Source organism: Agelaius phoeniceus, chromosome 2, assembly GCF_051311805.1.
Source record: "Agelaius phoeniceus isolate bAgePho1 chromosome 2, bAgePho1.hap1, whole genome shotgun sequence".
NCBI classification, from domain to species: Eukaryota; Metazoa; Chordata; class Aves; order Passeriformes; family Icteridae; genus Agelaius; species Agelaius phoeniceus.
In genome coordinates this window covers 73288701-73305506 of record NC_135266.1, presented here as the reverse complement: position 1 = coordinate 73305506, position 16806 = coordinate 73288701, and the positions used below count along the sequence as shown (strand labels likewise).

Below are 16806 nucleotides of genomic sequence, written 5' to 3'. Positions count from 1 at the left end.
AGGGACAAACATCCAGATCATTCCTGCCGGTCTCCAGCCTGTGCTCCCTGGCCTCTGGCTGCAGCAGCAAGCCTGGTGAGCTGTGCTCCCTGGCCGGGCCAGAAGCATTCCACATCTTGCCTGTGGGGTGCAGCACAGTCATACAGACCCAGCTACAGAACCAGGGTAACTTCCCTTAATTTCTTTTTTACCCTCAGTACCACCTACTGAAGGCTGCTCTGCTCCCAGAGATGGGACTTCTTCCTCTTCTGTGTCCCTTCTGGTGTGTCTTTCCTGCCTGTCTAGGTTTGGCTTGTCATGAAGGACTCTCTGCTGTGCTTCCCCAAACAAACTTGGGCTCTTCGTTCTAATTTCCCCCCCTCATTCTGTGCACCTAAACCAATGCTTTTTTTCAATCTTATAAACAGAAAAGAAGGTATATCAAAAATACTACTCTTCCTCACCAAGAATCCCCACACCATCAACCTTGTCACACCTTACATAAATATTGATGCAATTGTTGATCATTAGCCAGGCTTTCAGTTAACAGGGGGAGGAAAAAAGATTCTTTTCCACATGCTCAGGCCTTAATTAAGTTTTCACAGTCACCTTCTGATTTCATCACCCCTCCAGTGCAGGCAAATACAAGTGTGTATACACACATATGTATGTACATCCACAAACAGGTACTACAGCATCAGAAAGCCAGCTCCTTTCCTGTAGTGGCAGCACAAGCCTAATTTAACTTCTGCAACACTTTTGGGAGAGGTCCTGGTGTGGAAGTTAATTCCCTCAATTTAAAGAGTGAGGACAACTCACACTTTTTCAATAACCTGGGCAGCACCAGACATAGTCCTCCCTCTGTGTTTGCTATCTGACTGGAGCAGTTGTGGAGAATTAAATTTTACTGTACAGCTCTGCTCAAAAGCAGACACACTGGGATGCAGCAGGAACATATTAAGCATTATCAGCAAGTTCTCACTTTTGCAATGGAAAGCAGGAAAAATGTGGAGGTCTCCGAAATCCTGTTGTGTCAGAGCAGGTAAATGATGAGAGCTAGGGTAGTATTCAAAGAACAGCACTATAAGTAATGCAACAGATAAGGTTCAACCTGCTAAAACCAAAACAATCCAATCATCTGCTGCTGTCTAAGGCCTCGTGTCTGGACTTTGTGCAACTCAGATGGGTTGAAAACAAGAGTATCAGTTCCCCTTGAGGAATATGCCTTGCAAAACACCCATGTGGTGTTGTGCACCTGGCCACAAACACCTGTCGGTGGTGAGGGGGTGCCTGGCTGGCACACTGGGGCAAGGTCTTAACTGCCTAAGGGCTGGCTTCGGAGGGCCTGGGGTGTTTGAGACCCTCTGGGGGGTATTTCCAGTCTCACAATTATGGAGGAACAGCCTTAGGCAACCTTACCAAAGCAGCCGGACAGACAGGATAGGATTCATCCAGCCAGGGAAGGAGGACATCCTGGCTCCCACGCCTGTCCTTTCCCTTCTCATGCCTCAACAACCATCAATGCCTTTGCAGGCAGGCAGTGATTTGGGTCAATGCACAGTCCCTGAACAATTTAATCCTGGAAAACAGTAATTAGCTCCTGGTGGTTGGGCAAGCAGGAATGGATTTCCCTGCAGTCACAACTGCTGTGATGCAACTGACAACCTATGGCGTGGGACCTGCAGCTGGGGGAGGAAAGGTGGGAACATGCAGAAGGCTCTAGATTGGTTTACAATAATTTCATAAGCAATCATTAGAGAATGTAACCCCAGGCTTTAAGCCAAGAATACAATATGCTAAAAATTATGGAAGCATCTGAACACGTTCCTGTTGGGTATTCTGCAAACTATGCTTTCCTTGGCCCCTCCTCAGGATAAATGCCTGTGTGGCAGAGGATCTTATTCCATGGACCATTTCCCATGCAGACACATTTGTGCTACTTTTTTTTAAAACTCTTCAACTTGATTTAGGCAAGACAGGTTCAAAGAAATTCCTGGATCTGGTCAACTGCCCCTTTGTAAAAGTAGGTATTAGTGTAAGAGAAGCATAAGGTTTTACATTTAAATTGATATAGGCAGCATGAGCCAATGTCTTCCTGGCAGAAAATTGTGCTCCTTTGGACTAACACACACGTGATTCCATAGTGTGGCCACTGGATATTGTCTTTGCTCCTTATAAACACCACAAGATCTGTATTATTGTCCCATGGGGAACAACAAGGTACTCCCAAAACAGAAGGGAGATCCAACACCAGCTACAGCTGTTGATGGAGCACATGCAACCACCATGAGTGCTGGAATATTTGAATATTTGTTCTCAGTGACAACTGAGAACAAAGCAAATGCGACATTTTACAGGAAATTTAAAGAAGCCAGGGTACTTCAAAAAAACAAGGAAGCCTGGACTCCAATTATTGTTCCAGTGGTTAATAAAATCTTCAATAAAAGCACAATGGGAATCACTAGAAGTAATCCTTGTCATTTATCCCTTTGACAACCATCTGGGAAGTTTCATTTCACTGAAAGACCTATAATTGTGTTCAATCTCAGGCAAAGTATTTCCCAGATAAGAAAGCACTGACCACCTTATTAAGGGGCTTCCTGGGCAGAACAGTTGAGATGCTCCTTTGACAACAAATGGGATTAGGGGGAGAAGCTTCTGTTAGCTGACACATTTGATATACTTTAAAAAAAAAGAAAAAGAAAAAATACTAAGAACCAGAGCAAATGAAGGAAAAGGCTATGGTTTTTTTGTTACTTCCCAGATGTTTTTGAATACTGAAGAGCAATTTTGTGCTGGGTTCAATCTTTTCTGAGAGCAGGCACTGCTAGGAGATGTGATCTCCCTTCTCAGCCTTCCCTTACATCTGATCCAGCACTCACATGGGCAAAAGGCAAAAGCTGAGCTTGAGATTACTGTTGGGAAGGACAAACAAGATGAGAAGACAAAAATAATTAGCCTTTCTGTGTCTTGGCAAATGAAGAAATCTATTGTAAAACTGTACAACCCCTAAATTCTGTGCAAGGGAATTGGTGAAACAGCCTCTAGTGGAAGCAGCCCCCAATTAAACTAAATAAAGCACAACACAAAACTGTACTCTGGCAACTTTGCTTGTTTCAGGTGATGGCTGTCTCTTAAGAACCACTGTTTGCTACTTACATAGCTACTGTTTATCCAACCTTACAGGCCAATGCTGTTAAAGAGATTCACCCCACAACAAACCAACTTGTAAAATTTCTTTTGCATCATTCCCACTTTGACAGGTTTCTAACTTTACAGTGCAGCTGGATGAGCCTTTCTCCAGCAGCAACACTGGCCTAAGAGGAGTTTTACCCTCCTCCGGCCCCATGGCTGCATCCTTGGTTGTTCCAGTATATCAGACAGCCACACACCCACCTGTCCCACCCTCCATGCTACAGCAGGATTGCATCCAGGTGGGTTTTCACTGTTTCCACAGAAGGAGACTCCACTGCCTCTAAGCAGCCTGTTCCAGTGCTTACACTTTCACTGCTGTCATTCCCCATTACCCAAACTACTGTTTAGGACATCCTGAAACCTAAAAGTTTCAAAGGTGAAGTACAAAAAACTAAAATTAGTTTTTGTTTTGCTGCCATGATTTTATCTATCTCAGAGCCATACTTTACCTATAAAAAAGAATACAAATACAAACAACAATATTACATGTATCGGAGTAATACTGAAGGCAAGAAAAACAAAACTGATGCATACGACTTCATTTCTTGATTCCAAAAAGTCTCATCCCTGTATCATGTCACAACAGCTTGAGTAGACTAGAAGACTCTAAGATTTCAATTGTTATATTGAAGATAATTATTAGTTAATAATGTGTAGCAGAAAATTTTAACAGACAAACAAAATTATGCAAGTGACTTGCAGTGAGAAACCCAGCACTGCAAGGTACAGCTCCATGCTTCCCTAATGGAGGAAAGCACAGTGGAGTGCTGAGTTGTTCTCAAGTTCAGGGAAAAGACTTCTCTAAGCCCTTTTGTGAATTTCATTAGCTGAAGGCAGGGGGAATACAGCAAGGTCTGTAGTAGTGCTGCTTGTTCCATTTCATGTCAAAAGGCTATCTGGCTTGCTGCAGGGCAAGAAAGAGACTGCAGGCTGTGAAATCCCTCCTGTTTAGTGTGGGTAAATCTGTCTGGTTGAAACCTACTTGTTCTGCAGCAAGAATACTTTGTACCTTACCAAAGCCATGAAATTCCAGGACCAGCATTCACCCCACTATTTTTTTAATCTATGAAAAAGCTGGAAGCAGGTGTGGCCTTCAATCTTGGAGGAAGATGGGTAGAACAAATAAGTGTTCTTATAGCAGACACCAAGCATTTGAGACAGATTTATTTAGTATCCAAAAGTGTTAATTAAGCTCACAGACTGACACATTAATATATACATAATTTTAAACAGAAACTACTAGCATTTTCAATGACAGGGTGCTCAGGTCAGAACTAGTAGAAAATCACTGTCTCCCATTAATTTGGTATACATTTATCCTGGAAAATGGCTGTAATAGCAAGGAAAAGGAATCTTTACTTGTTAAGTTTTAACCAGGACAAGTCTAAACAAATGAAGAAATACTTGTGGGCTTCTCTAGACATTTGCATATCTTGAAGACTTAAAAAAAATGTGGAGGTGAGTTCAGAAAAACATCCACTTATCCCCATCTCCTGTGATAGTCTCTCCCTTCTCATGTGTTGCATGTTTGCCCTCACATAAATGACAGAATTTCAGTCATCAAATGGAAGACAAATAGTAAGAACAGTCCTGGAGTCACTTGGAGGAACAGCTGACACTGGAAACAGCAAACTGTCTCCAAACAAGGATATGGAGCTGGGTTTTCTGGTGGAAAACAATAAAAGTGCTGGTAGAAAAAAATTCTAATTACTATGACTACCAAAAGAGTTCCAAACAGCTCTGAGAACTTCAGCTTGGTCAGCTACTACAGGGTTAGATGTGCACATTTAGAAGTGACATCAGCACTGAAGAGAATACACACAGCAGCAGCAGGAGAGGAAGCAATCACCTACAGGCCTGCCACCAAATTCCTCCAAGCAGCTGAAGATACACATATCCAGTAACAATTGCACATTTTCAAATGATTCACAGTAGAGTGGAGTCACCTTCCAGAGCTACAAAGAAACCAGATGCATAGCACCTGATACTATGTTGATGCATAAAGAAAGAAGCTGCACGGGAAATGCCTGTCTGTCAGAGAGGTTAACAGTCAGTCTGATGCAGAGATGTGTCAGATACATCTTAGCACTGCAGAAAGGACTAAAAGCACAGAACTGCTTTAAACAGTAAAGCAGGAATTACTCTTCCAATACAAAACATATTTACTTGTTTCTGTTGAAGATACCAAATACTGTTGAAGCACCAGACTTCAGCCCTGAAAGGATGCAGAGTCACTGGAACAGCCAGAGATATCCACTTTTGAAAACAATATACTGGACTTTCCTTTTATTACAATCTAACTGCACTCTCTACAGCCTACGGCAAATGCAATCCTACACAACAAACAACTGAAGCACCACCTTGTACATGGATCTCCATTCCTCTTTGAAGTGAAATATATTTACAACCCCTCAATACATTTTGCCAATAATGTCAATAGAGAATTAAGCACAAGCTGTTAGTTCAAACAAGTTTATCCACATAATGGATAAAGAATTGTTCTCATTAAAAAAGCCTGCTCTCGGTATGGCTCTTTCTTCCCACCAGTATTTTCTTTTGCTCTTTGAACTTGTCATGATTTAGTGATAAGATCCATGAATGTGAAAGTTTCAACATGGTCTTCAGTTTCATTTCAGATGTTTGTCTTGAAAACTCCACGATATCCTCTAAAAATATACCCAGACATGTTCATGAGCTTATTTTAATCATATTTTGAATTAGCAGAAGACAGAAATATTGAAAACTTGTCTTTTTTGTCTTGACAACAAAAAATGAAGGGTCAGCTAAAGTGAGATTACACCAATTGATTCCAACTCCCAAGTATAGTAAGATATCAACTTTTATCTGTGTCACTCTGGTTGTTGTTCCTTACCTGTGCCTTGTACCTCCTACTTAAATAATCTTTACAGACTCTAAGTTTAACAGATAATCAATAAGCATTATATTACATTGAATCAGGAATATGTATGCTTTGATAAAGTTGTGATAAAAACTTCTTTATATTCAAACTGATGGTATTCTTTATGAAACTATAACTCAGTTGTTCTAAGATTACTCATACATATTGTAGCTTTTCATTTAAAGTATTTTGTCTTTACCAAAACAAGTTTGAAATCAATTCTCATTTAGATACTTTTCACCAAATTCTTTTTGTTTTATTACCTAAATTTACCCAGAAAGCATTCACTGGTGCTTTCATTGCCACAAAGCAAAGTATACCTACAGATAAACCTACAGTAAAACTCTGCCTTTTTTTTTATTATTATTATTTAGGAGGATCCAAACACACCACCAGCTATAATATTTGTTCTTTACAAACAGGCAGTTATATGCCATGCCGAAGGCCCAGTTATTTAGTCAGAGAAACAAGAGCTGTTTTGATAGTCAAATAGCAAGCAACTATGTGAATTTCTAAGTGCATTAGTGCCCCTTTGTACCTCCTACAAATTAAATTACTTAACCAAATTTGTGAAGTGTAATCATACCTGTTCTCTTTGTTGCTGTAATCAGTGGAACCACTTTCATATCTTGTAGTATTTCCTGCCTTGGTCTCCATTTCCTTGGCTTTAGAAGAGTCTACCTTATGATTATATTGGGAAAGCATCTATAGGAAACATTAAACAGAAATAAAAAGAATTACCTAAGAACTCAAACCAGATAGATTATAGATAGAACTAGGCCCTTTTAATTCTAGTATTTTGATACTAAAATTTGTTAGGGGAAAAAAGCATATTAGCTAACCTTTAGAACATTATCTGGTATCCTTGTTATTTCTGGAGGTGGAGGAGTATTGAGTAAATGGTCATAGTGTTCCAGTTTGGGCGGGGAAGGGTCCCCAGTATGTTTAAGATACCCATCAGAGCTTGCAGCAAAAGGAATTCTTTCTTCATTGTATGGTGCATCTTTTGCATCATTCTTTGTCACTGACTCAAGCTTTCCCCCTGGTGTTACCTGCTGCTGCAAAAGAAGTATTAAACACCTTCAGTTAATTTACTTATGTTAGGTAAAGTATTTAGTAAATGTTCTTACATAATTACTATTAGAAAGAACTTTTATAGTGACATATGTAAAAATAGTATTGGAAAAGAACCCCAAACTGACATTTTAAAATCTGCTTATGGCAAAGTGTGTGAAAATGTACATAATTGCTATTTACTACCTTAGCTTCTGCTTTTAGCCATCTTGTTTGAAAATCTGGACACTGTGGTGTTGCTGCATGACTGGGAAGAGGCAGTTCCTTTGTCTCTGGTGACCTTGATAATACTGTATTATTTGTTTTGGAAGAGTCCTTCACATCAGGAGTACAGAACACAAATACCATAGGAGAAGCCATCCAGTCAGCTGCTGCTATCAAGGGTGAGCGAAATAAAATTAAAAATATGTATGTACACACACACACACACATATATAATTACTACCAGTTCCAGTTTCATTTTCTAAAACATGTGTATCCTTTAGTTGATATTTTGCTTGATCCATCCAAATTACAGTATTCCTTAAAGGCAGGTAATGCAAAGTAGTCATTCTAGTCCCACTGCAGAATATAACTGAAGAAGCCCAACTTAAATCAGCATTGCTTTGCCTTCTCATTTACCCAGTTGTCACTATGTTGGTCTCAAGATTTTTAAAATAACCTATTTCTCCTTTCAAAGAAGTTTTAGCATTAATTTTGACAGTCTTAAATTACTGTCTTGCTAGCCCTTTCTTTCCTGTCTTTAAACAGATCCAATAGGTATTCTCAGGAAAAAAAAAGCTAAGTTGGCAAAACAGTATTTTTATTTCAAACATGGATAAACTGCAGTTACAAAATTATTAATTCCTCTGCATAATTCTAATTGGATAGGAGTACAAGAATGAGAAACAATTTATAGGAAGTAAGAAACTTTCCCATAGAAGCCACCAACATTTTTGAGACATTACTACTCATACAATGACCTGCCTTGAATGAAACATATTTAATCAGAAAAACAATTAAAGTTAACCAATCTGTTTACAATACACTTGCACATGCATTCTGTAAAAATGCATATGTATATTAATTTAACAGATTCTTTACTTACCATTCTCAGCTCTCTTACTTGATTTTGATGAAGGAGTAACCATGATTTCCTTGATGGTCATTTCTGGCAAATTCCCTCCATTATCATCTCCTCTTTTAACAAACCTGAAAACCAAATCCCCAATTAGCTCTCAAGTATTATGAAGAAGTCACAATTAAAGGAATATTACCAACCTAGCCACTTTTCTAGTATTCATTTATGAATAAGCAAGTAAAAATTTAGTTTTCTCAAATATGAATTTTTTACAGATTTTTTCTGTGTGAGTCTACTGCAATTTGTGGTATGCAAATGTTCAGTCCAGCCACAAATGATCAAATATACTGAGATTTCAGTCTAAGGCATTAAGAAACAACCAAACCTAAACCAGATGTCCAGGGTACAACAGATGCCACAGATGATCAAGTCTGTATTAGGGGTTTTATTTTGAACTGCCTGTTGACTATGAAATTATATAGAACAAGAGGAAATCTTTTCTGCTTTTAAACTAATAAGGTCTTGTAAACAGGAAAAGATTTTAAATTCAATTTTTATGTCTAAATAAAATTGTTAATCAAATACTATAGAGCTTTCAAGTAATTTTATTAATTACATAACTATTTATAAGGAGAGATCCCCAAATTATTTTAAAATAAAATTTAGTGATTTCAAAGTGACAAGCTATTTAATATTGATTCCACAACACCAGAAACAGAAATTTTAAAAATTATTTTTTCGTATCCAAGATTTTCTAGTGAAAAAATCGCATATACAGTTAAGAGAATACTAGGCAAAAAGTGGAAACTTATCTAACCTACATACAAATCTGTGTCTTTAAAGAAAGTTATTTTAAATGTTTAAAAAGTAATCTTAACTATCATAACCAGATTTAGATCTTCTCTACAAAATGTCTAGGCTGCAAAACAACCCCACAACCCCAGTAAACAGTATAGGCAGTATATTTTACTGAGATGAACACATCTTAAACTTTGGGTTAAATAAAAAAGTAACTTTTCAAGTCAGTTTTGTCTTTGAAGTCATAGAGGTAGTTGAAATCATATGATTTTTAGTTTTTACAATGAGTAGAACCAGTAGAATTTTTAAAGTGGTTTTCATGCATATGATCCTTGTTTTCAAAACAATTTCTCCAAATATCAAATATTTAGGTAAATTTAAAATGGAACTTATTGTTAATAATAACTATAAAAACATGACCTATTAACTATGTGCATGACCTAACTGCTGCAATTATTTTCCTTTATAATTAGAACAGTAAAAATCTAGAGAAGTCTTTTCAACAGAAGACTGGAGCAAAAGGAATAAACTGTAAGGTGGGGCTTATGTTAGGGACAATACAGTGCTTCTAAAAATTTACTGAATGCTTTACAAACTGTTTTCTGTTTATATTAATAAAGCTTCTGCAACCTTTACACTGGCTGTGTAATATCTAGGGCAGACAAGACCAGGCTGAAACCTTTGGTCACATACATTGTATTTTTCTCTTTGTAAATACATTGTGTATGGATGATTCTTATGGTGCATTCAAGGCAAGGAGCACAGCAGATGTATTTCATGTCAGCATCTGGCACTGCAATGGGTACGTGAAAAGATGTGTAGGGAGTTAAATGACACAGGACTCAGCACCTGAGAGATAACAATCACCCACCTCAAGACAAAAGAATGGCAACAGGAGCAAGAAATTAGTACAGCAAGAAGAAAATACAGAAGATTCAGTAGAGAAATAATCTGAATTCCAGCAACTTACTTTTTGATAGCCTGAGAAGTTTTCTGAATAAGTGACATGGTATAATCTTCATTCATACACATGGTGTGTTCACTAATGCCGAAGTGCTCAAGTTTCGGTGTCGCACACTCGTAGTCATCCATCTTCAGCTTACATTTCGGTGTTTTGGGCAAAGGCTGCGGTGTCTGCAGTCTCAGTGGAGTCTCACTCTTGGCCTTGAGCCGACGGGCACTCGAGGTGTGCTGCGCTTTCAGCGCGCTCCAGGGCCGGGAGAAGGCGTACTGCGAGAGACCAAAGTCAGAGAGCTGCGGGTTGCGCAGCGGGTCTTTGGGCAACGCCGCCTTCTCTGCAGAAGCAGAGAACTGAGGCACAGCATTTGCTTTTTCTTCATCAGATTTATTCTGGGCAGACATTGCCGATTCACTGTTAGCTTCATCCTCCTCTTCTTTTTAAGAAAAGAAATGAAAAAAAAATTATGTCAGAAATTTTGACATTTCCCCAGTATTCAATTTTTTTTTTACTTAAAATAGATTCCTTCTTTCACTTTAAAGTACTGAACCTGAAGCTACACTCATATGGCTAAGCTATATTTATAAGTCACACATTTACTGAGTTTCACTCTATTGGTAAATATTATTTTCAGGGAAAATGAAATTCAAAGATTTTTACATAAATTTTTTTTTACTCCCTGCATGGAGATGAAAAGGTTTTTGGGGAAAGAGCAAAGGCTGCATACAGTACTAAAACGCTCATTCTTCAGAAAAACAGTATTGAGGAAAGGTTATGAAGCAGTAACTGAAAACTTGTGGAAGGGGACAGCTTTTTCGGTAACAATAGTTCACTGCAAAAATATGTAAATGCATAGTTTGTACATTTTTGGAGTTAGATAAAGCAAAACACCCCAAAATGTCTGTCAATTTCTGCATGATGTAGTAAGTAAAGGACAATGAATATGGTGAAGGGTCTGGAGCACAAGTGCTGTGAGGAGCAGCTGAGGGAGCTGGGGGTGTTCAGCCTGGAGAAAAGGAGGCTCAGGCTCTTCTGCCAGGTAACAAGTGATGGGACCAGAAGACACAGTCTTAAGCTGCAGCAGGGAAGATGCAGGTTGGACATTAGCAAGAATTTTTTCACGGAAAGGGTAATTAGACATTGGAATGACTTCCCAGGGAGGTGGTGGAGTCACTGGAGGTGTTTAAGGAAGGACTGGACATGGCACTCAGTGCCGTGGTCTGGTTGACTTGGTGGTGGTCAGCCACAGGTTGAACTTGACAATTCAGAGGTCTTTGCCAACTTAATTGATTCTGAGAGGCGGGGAGGGAGGCCATTTAAAGTAGTATACCTTCTGGTGTGCAGTGGTATTATCTCTTCAGATACACTTAGCTTAAAAACACAACTTAAAAAAATAATTTCACCTGTAGCTCTCTTTGGAGACTTTAAAGGCAAAGAGTATAGAAGGAAAGGCACTATAAAAAAAAAAATCAGAGCTTTCTGCCCTATCTATGTAAAACAGCTATAGGAGCTTAACTTGGACATCCATATGGTTCACAACCATAATTTTGTTTTGTGTAATGACTGGATAATGCTCAGAGCAAGTTAAGACTATGTCAAAAGCTTTTTGAAACCTGATTGGGCCCTGGGTACCAAAAGGGGTATGTGCAGTATTGACAGGTGTAGTACTTTAACTCATTTGGCACAACTGGATTTTTCAGACGGTTCTATGTGCATTTTCTGACTGGACTAAGAACCTCCTTCCCCTCCAATGATCAAGGTGCTAGTGCTTGTCACATGCCACATAATTCCTGAGCATTCTTGTCCCATTTGTGCTGTGAAACAGGCACTTTAGGATTTTCTCTAGGATGATTTAAGTTAATGAAACCATCACATGTGAATACAAACCAGCTGAGGTGCATCTACAATAGTTCCTCATGCATGAGAAGCTGAAGCAGCAGAAGTCTCTGGGTCATCAAAACATGCTTGCTAACATGTTTTCTGAATATAATTATTACTGAAAAAAACCCAAAATCCAACATACACTAACTTAAAGGCATGCCAGAAGAGCTAATTCCAAGTGTTTGTGTTTTGGTTTGTTCTCACAGCACCAATCCCAACAAAATCTACTGTCTGGCTATTATTATAAAGCAAATAACATGGGTGTACTTGATCTCCTAATTAATAGAAATATACACATAGCTAAAGAGAAACATTTTATAAAAATGATACTTTTCTTCACATACTGTATTGACAAGAAACATTACCTGTAGAGTCTTTGACATGTGGTTTGTAGCCATATTTCTGGAACAGCTCTCTTATTTTTCCAAGATCTGCTGCATTTCTTTGCATCAAGATTTCACTTGCCTTCATAAATTCATTAACTGCTTTTTTTTCAGAGCAAATCTTACCAAGACTGGCACTAACATCTTCCTTTGGGGAGAGAGAGGGAAACATAGAAATACTGGCTTTCAAATCATCACATGATAGTTTACACATCAAGCATTTTGGGAGTAAGTATTTAATTGCAATTCAGATGAAGATAAGCAGCGAATTTAGGTCTTTTCTATACCTGAAAACCATCAGGTATATATACCTACAGAATACCAGGAATATATAGAACCCAAGTGTGTGGAATCTTATAAAAGTAACTGTAATGACAGTTCACAGTATTATACCTGCTTGCTGGTAACCTTGCCAAGGAATTATATGCTTTTACTCCAGAAAAATACGAGGTAACAGCAATTAGTCTGGACTCTTACTCCATATGTACAAAGCATAAGCGCAGAGCAGGTGGTTAATCTTACTTTTATATCACTCAATTATTTCTATATTGTTCATTTCTATAACCCATTTTTTCTACTTCTGTATAAGAAATAGACAACATTTTTCACAAGTTTAACTGAATGGCTGAAGGTACTGAAACTTCTCTGAAGATTGATTTTATTCTAAAGGCTGGTCATGGAAAACAAGCAAGCTTCTCTTTTGTTGTGAGCTGCTGTTCCTGAATCATTCTCCTCGTACCTTGGCACTCTCCAACTTCCTTGTAACCTTTGTTCCCTGCTTACCTGAGTGACAGCAGTGACTGCAAACTAAGAAACATTGCTAAACCTACTTTGGGTCACCAAGTTTTTGGGCATTACCCAATATCCATGGCCATTAAGAGGACTTAGATGTAAGTGAGTAAAAATAAGGGTTATAACTATTGACTAACAAAGTTGAATTGTGGCTTAATGACCAAAACAGAACCATAAGTTTATGGAACATACACACACATGTAATTTCTCAAGAAGGAAGAAAGTTGTTACCTTCTGAGTCTTGATTTCGCCACAGAGGTCATGCAAGACTGTGAGCGGAGATTCATCTTCATAGTCTTCGAGATGAATGTTCACATAAAAGAGTTTAGAAAGTAAAAGAGGTGTCTTAGTGTTTTAGCATGAAAGTAACATCCTACATGGCAATTTCCTGCATTAGCAGATGAGCTGTCAATGTGCACTCACTGACATTGAGCTGTGAATGGCCATGAGCTGTCAGTGTGCTCCCACAGCCCAGAGAGCCAAACGTGTCCTGGGCTGCATCCAATGGTGGGCAGCAGGGCCAGGGAGGGGATTCTGCCCCTCTGCTCTGCTCAGAGCCCACCTGCAGGGCTGCACCAGCTCTGGGGCACCAGCACGGGGAGGACAGGACCTGTTGGAGTTGGTACAGAGGAGGGGCACTGGGATGATCAGAGGGATGGATCTCTCAGCCTTTCCTCTCCTGCAAGGAAAGGCCGAGAGAATTGGGATTGTTCAGCCTGAAAGAGAGGCTTCTTCAGGATTAACTAATTGCAGCCTTACAGTACCTGAAGGGAGCTCACAAGAAAGAGAAGGACTTTTTTTACAAAGGCATGTAGTGACAGGACAAGGGGGAATGGATTCAAACTAAGAGAGAGAAGATTTAGATTAGATATTTGGAGAAGTTCTTTGCTGTGAGAATGATGAGGCTCTGAAACAGGTTGCCCAGAGAAGCTGTGGATGCCCCATCTCTGGAAGTGTCCAAGCTCAGGTTGGATGGGGCTCTGAGCAACCTGGTCTAGTGGAAGGTGTCCCTGCCCATGGCAGGGGGCTGGAATTAGGTGATCTTTAAGGTCCATTCCAACTCAAACCATTCTGTGTTTCTATAATATTAGAGATGTTGGACTCATAACCCAGAGAGAGTCAATATAGACAAAACCAAAGAGAACTAGTTCCCGTCAGGCACTTCACAACACAAAAAACTGCTCTTTGTACAGCGTGTTAAACTCCACAGAGAAACTGCCCAGGCTTTCACCTTAATGTTGGCAGCTAATACTTGTATTAAAATTTTATCCCTAAAGAGGTTGGAATTCGGAAAAAAAGTGATATAGAGACCAGTGAAAAACAAATCTCAGCAGAAAATTGAATTCTTCAATTGTATTCGCACGTGGGCAGATGCATTGCTCACTTACACAATGCAGCAGACATTACTTTTTTTCACTGAAACCAAGGCTAATGCAAGTAGTGTAAAAGAGGGCACCCGCTACGTGACAAGACATAGCACAGAGATAAACACAATTAAAAGCCTGAGCTATCTGTCCAGAGAGAGAACACGCCCTGCAAACGTTTTCCTATATCGATCTACTTAAAGAAGAAGCAAGAACGTGCTTCTTATTTCATCCCATTCACCTTGGTTTTCTCCGTGATAAAAAAACTCAGCCACACACCCACAAAGGAGCTCAGAGAGACAACGAGACGAGGGAGCTCAAACAATTCCCAGCCGAGCAATTCCCAGGCTGACCTCCGGGCCCACCACAGGCGCTCCCAGAGGAGCATGAGGGGCTGTGGCAGGCGGGAACGCAAATCCCGCAAGGAGGAACAGCTGCGAGCCCCTCAGGCCCAGGCGTGCGGCCACGGCCGCGGGCTGCTCTTACCGGCGTCCTCCCGGCGCATGGCCCGCTCCAGCTGCTTCAACTCCCTCTCCACCGTGAGGGCCAGATCCCGCAGCTTGCCGAAGAAGCCCCCGGTTACGTCCATGGCTCCGGGCGGGGGAAGCGGGACCGGGGCGGCCCCGAGCGAAACGAAACCGAACCGAACCGGGCCGGGCTGGGCCGAGCCGCGCGCGCCGCTGAGGAGCTTCAAACTGCCGCCAGAGCGAGCCCCATTGGCTCCGCTGGGCCCCGCCCGCCGCCGCCGCCTCTCGCGAGAGCCGCGCTCCTCGCCCGCCGCCATCTTGGCTCCTCCGCGGGGCCGCCGCCGCCGGAGCTTCCCGGTGAGTGAGGCTGGGAGGGGAGCTGGGTACTCGGGCAGCCATGCTCCCACGGATCCCCGTGGCTTCCGTTAGCGGCAGCGCTGTTTTGTGCCGTGCTAGAAGTGCTTGGGTGACTGACTTGGTCACGGCTGACAGAGTTCATGGAGGGTTTGGACAACTCTGAGGTACATGGTGTGGTTCCTGGCGATGTCGGGGGCAGGGCCAGTTGGACTCGATGATCCTTGTGGGTCCCTTCCAACTCCGCGTATTCTGTGATTCCCTAAAGCTGATAAAATCCCGTGTAGCGTGAAACGTGGGCATTAGCGTGTGTGAGACTAATGAACAGTTTAACAAAGAGCATTTGTGTAAAGTTTGAACGTCATTCGGCGTTTCCTGCCCCTTACACCCAGCGTGTTGTGGCAGGGTCTATTGGTGCTTTCCGCTTACGCCACTTGGTCTAATTCAGGATATTGCTTCTCTCTACCAACCAGATTTCCCTCGGTCAGGATACGAGACTAGGTAATTACATACTAATAAGCTTGTAGAGATTGTAGTCCAAAACCTCATGCTGAGGAAAGGCCAGATTTGGATCAAGAAGACAGAGCTGGAAATACTCTGTTTTGACAACTATTTGAAGAAGGCCTGAGCGAAGTGAACCTTTCACTCTTGAGTATCTGTGACTGGATTTTTCTTAAATAATTTATGGAGGGTATGCTTTAATTGCAGTGTAAGAATAACTGAATAAATTCTTAAATTACATAGATTTTAATTCCCCTTTTCTGCTTCTGAAGTTTCCAGTGTATCTGGCCTTGTGCTGCCTGCTGTGTGTGATGGTTACCAGACTTGGAGCCTGAAACTTCAAACCAGCCAGCTACAAGGCAGTGGAGTGAGTGCAGAGCTTTTAATCTTTCTTGTCCAAGTTGTATTTTTCTCCCTAAGGTAATGAGTATTTATTTTATATTTCTTTTTATGTTTTAAGGCAAAATGTTTTTAACAACAGTATTACTGCGGAAGAGAATTCCTGGAAAACAATGGATTGGGAAGTACAGGCGACCAAGACAGGTTACCATTTCCATGAAGCAAGCAATGATCCGAAGGTTGGAAATTGAAGCAGAGAACGAGTATTGGCTCAGCCAACCTTACCTGACACAGGAACAGGAATACAAACACAACACGGAAGAGAGACGTGCCAAGTGGGAAGCTTTCAAAAGCCTGAAACAAGCCAAGTTTCCTGAGCACAGATACATCAGTGATCATTTAAACCACTTAAATGTGACAAAGAAGTGGACATGTTGAGTAACACAGCATGTTTATATTTGGCACATGTTGTGCACTACCCTGGGATCTGCTCTCATACCTGTTATGGTATTTCACTGTAATTAGTGTGGGTGACAAATAAGATGTTGCTGTGTGTACAAAATACTACATTAAAAGTAGTCCTCTGGAACAGCCTATGTTTTATTATTACTGCTTTGTTAGAGAAGTCCTTTGCATGCCTCTCTACTATCTGCCCACCCTCTGTTCTTCAGGGCTTAAACAGCAAGTTACCAGGTGCAGTGGTGGTGATTTATAGATAACCTAGTTTAGTTTCAGCTATCTATAACCTAGATAGCTTCAGTG

At 40.6% G+C, this 16806-nt stretch overlaps 2 protein-coding genes across 5 annotated transcripts; one reads left to right on the top strand and one right to left on the bottom strand.

Annotated features, from left to right (window-relative positions):
• Positions 1–4339: 4339 nt before the first annotated feature.
• Positions 4340–15214, bottom strand: SKA3 (spindle and kinetochore associated complex subunit 3). The gene is made up of 9 exons (XM_054654597.2): positions 14870–15214; positions 13251–13315; positions 12210–12375; positions 9976–10399; positions 8235–8338; positions 7334–7521; positions 6916–7131; positions 6660–6778; positions 4340–5840 (listed from the first exon to the last, which is right to left on the bottom strand). The coding sequence occupies exons 1-9, from the start codon at positions 15165–15167 to the stop codon at positions 5807–5809; spliced, it is 1614 nt and encodes a 537-aa protein (XP_054510572.2). The 5' UTR covers positions 15168–15214; the 3' UTR covers positions 4340–5806.
• MRPL57 (mitochondrial ribosomal protein L57) lies at positions 15094–16633 on the top strand. Of its 4 annotated transcripts, none has more exons than XM_054654592.2 (3): positions 15094–15207; positions 15978–16072; positions 16166–16633. In XM_054654592.2, exon 3 carries the CDS (start codon positions 16171–16173, stop codon positions 16480–16482), a length of 312 nt encoding a protein of 103 aa, XP_054510567.1. In that variant the 5' UTR covers positions 15094–15207; positions 15978–16072; positions 16166–16170; the 3' UTR covers positions 16483–16633. The 4 variants fall into 4 exon arrangements, with proteins under 4 accessions (XP_054510567.1, XP_054510570.1, XP_054510566.1 ...); XM_054654591.2 differs by lacking the exon at positions 15094–15207 and adding an exon at positions 15232–15371; XM_077173880.1 differs by lacking the exon at positions 15094–15207 and adding an exon at positions 15727–15895.
• Positions 16634–16806: the final 173 nt, after the last annotated feature.

Bases quoted from the DNA above. Each gene is read 5' to 3' on its own strand.
- SKA3 (XM_054654597.2), bottom strand. From the start codon at position 15,167: ATGGCGGCGGGCGAGGAGCGCGGCTCTCGCGAGAGGCGGCGGCGGCGG. The intron at 7,522-8,234 runs GTAAGTAAAGAA...CACCCTTGATAG, and splicing joins AAGTAAGAGAGCTGAGAATG to CAGCAGCTGACTGGATGGCT. The intron at 7,132-7,333 runs GTAGTAAATAGC...CTTCTTTTGCAG, and splicing joins GGCTAAAAGCAGAAGCTAAG to CAGCAGGTAACACCAGGGGG.
- MRPL57 (XM_054654592.2), top strand. From the start codon at position 16,171: ATGTTTTTAACAACAGTATTACTGCGGAAGAGAATTCCTGGAAAACAA.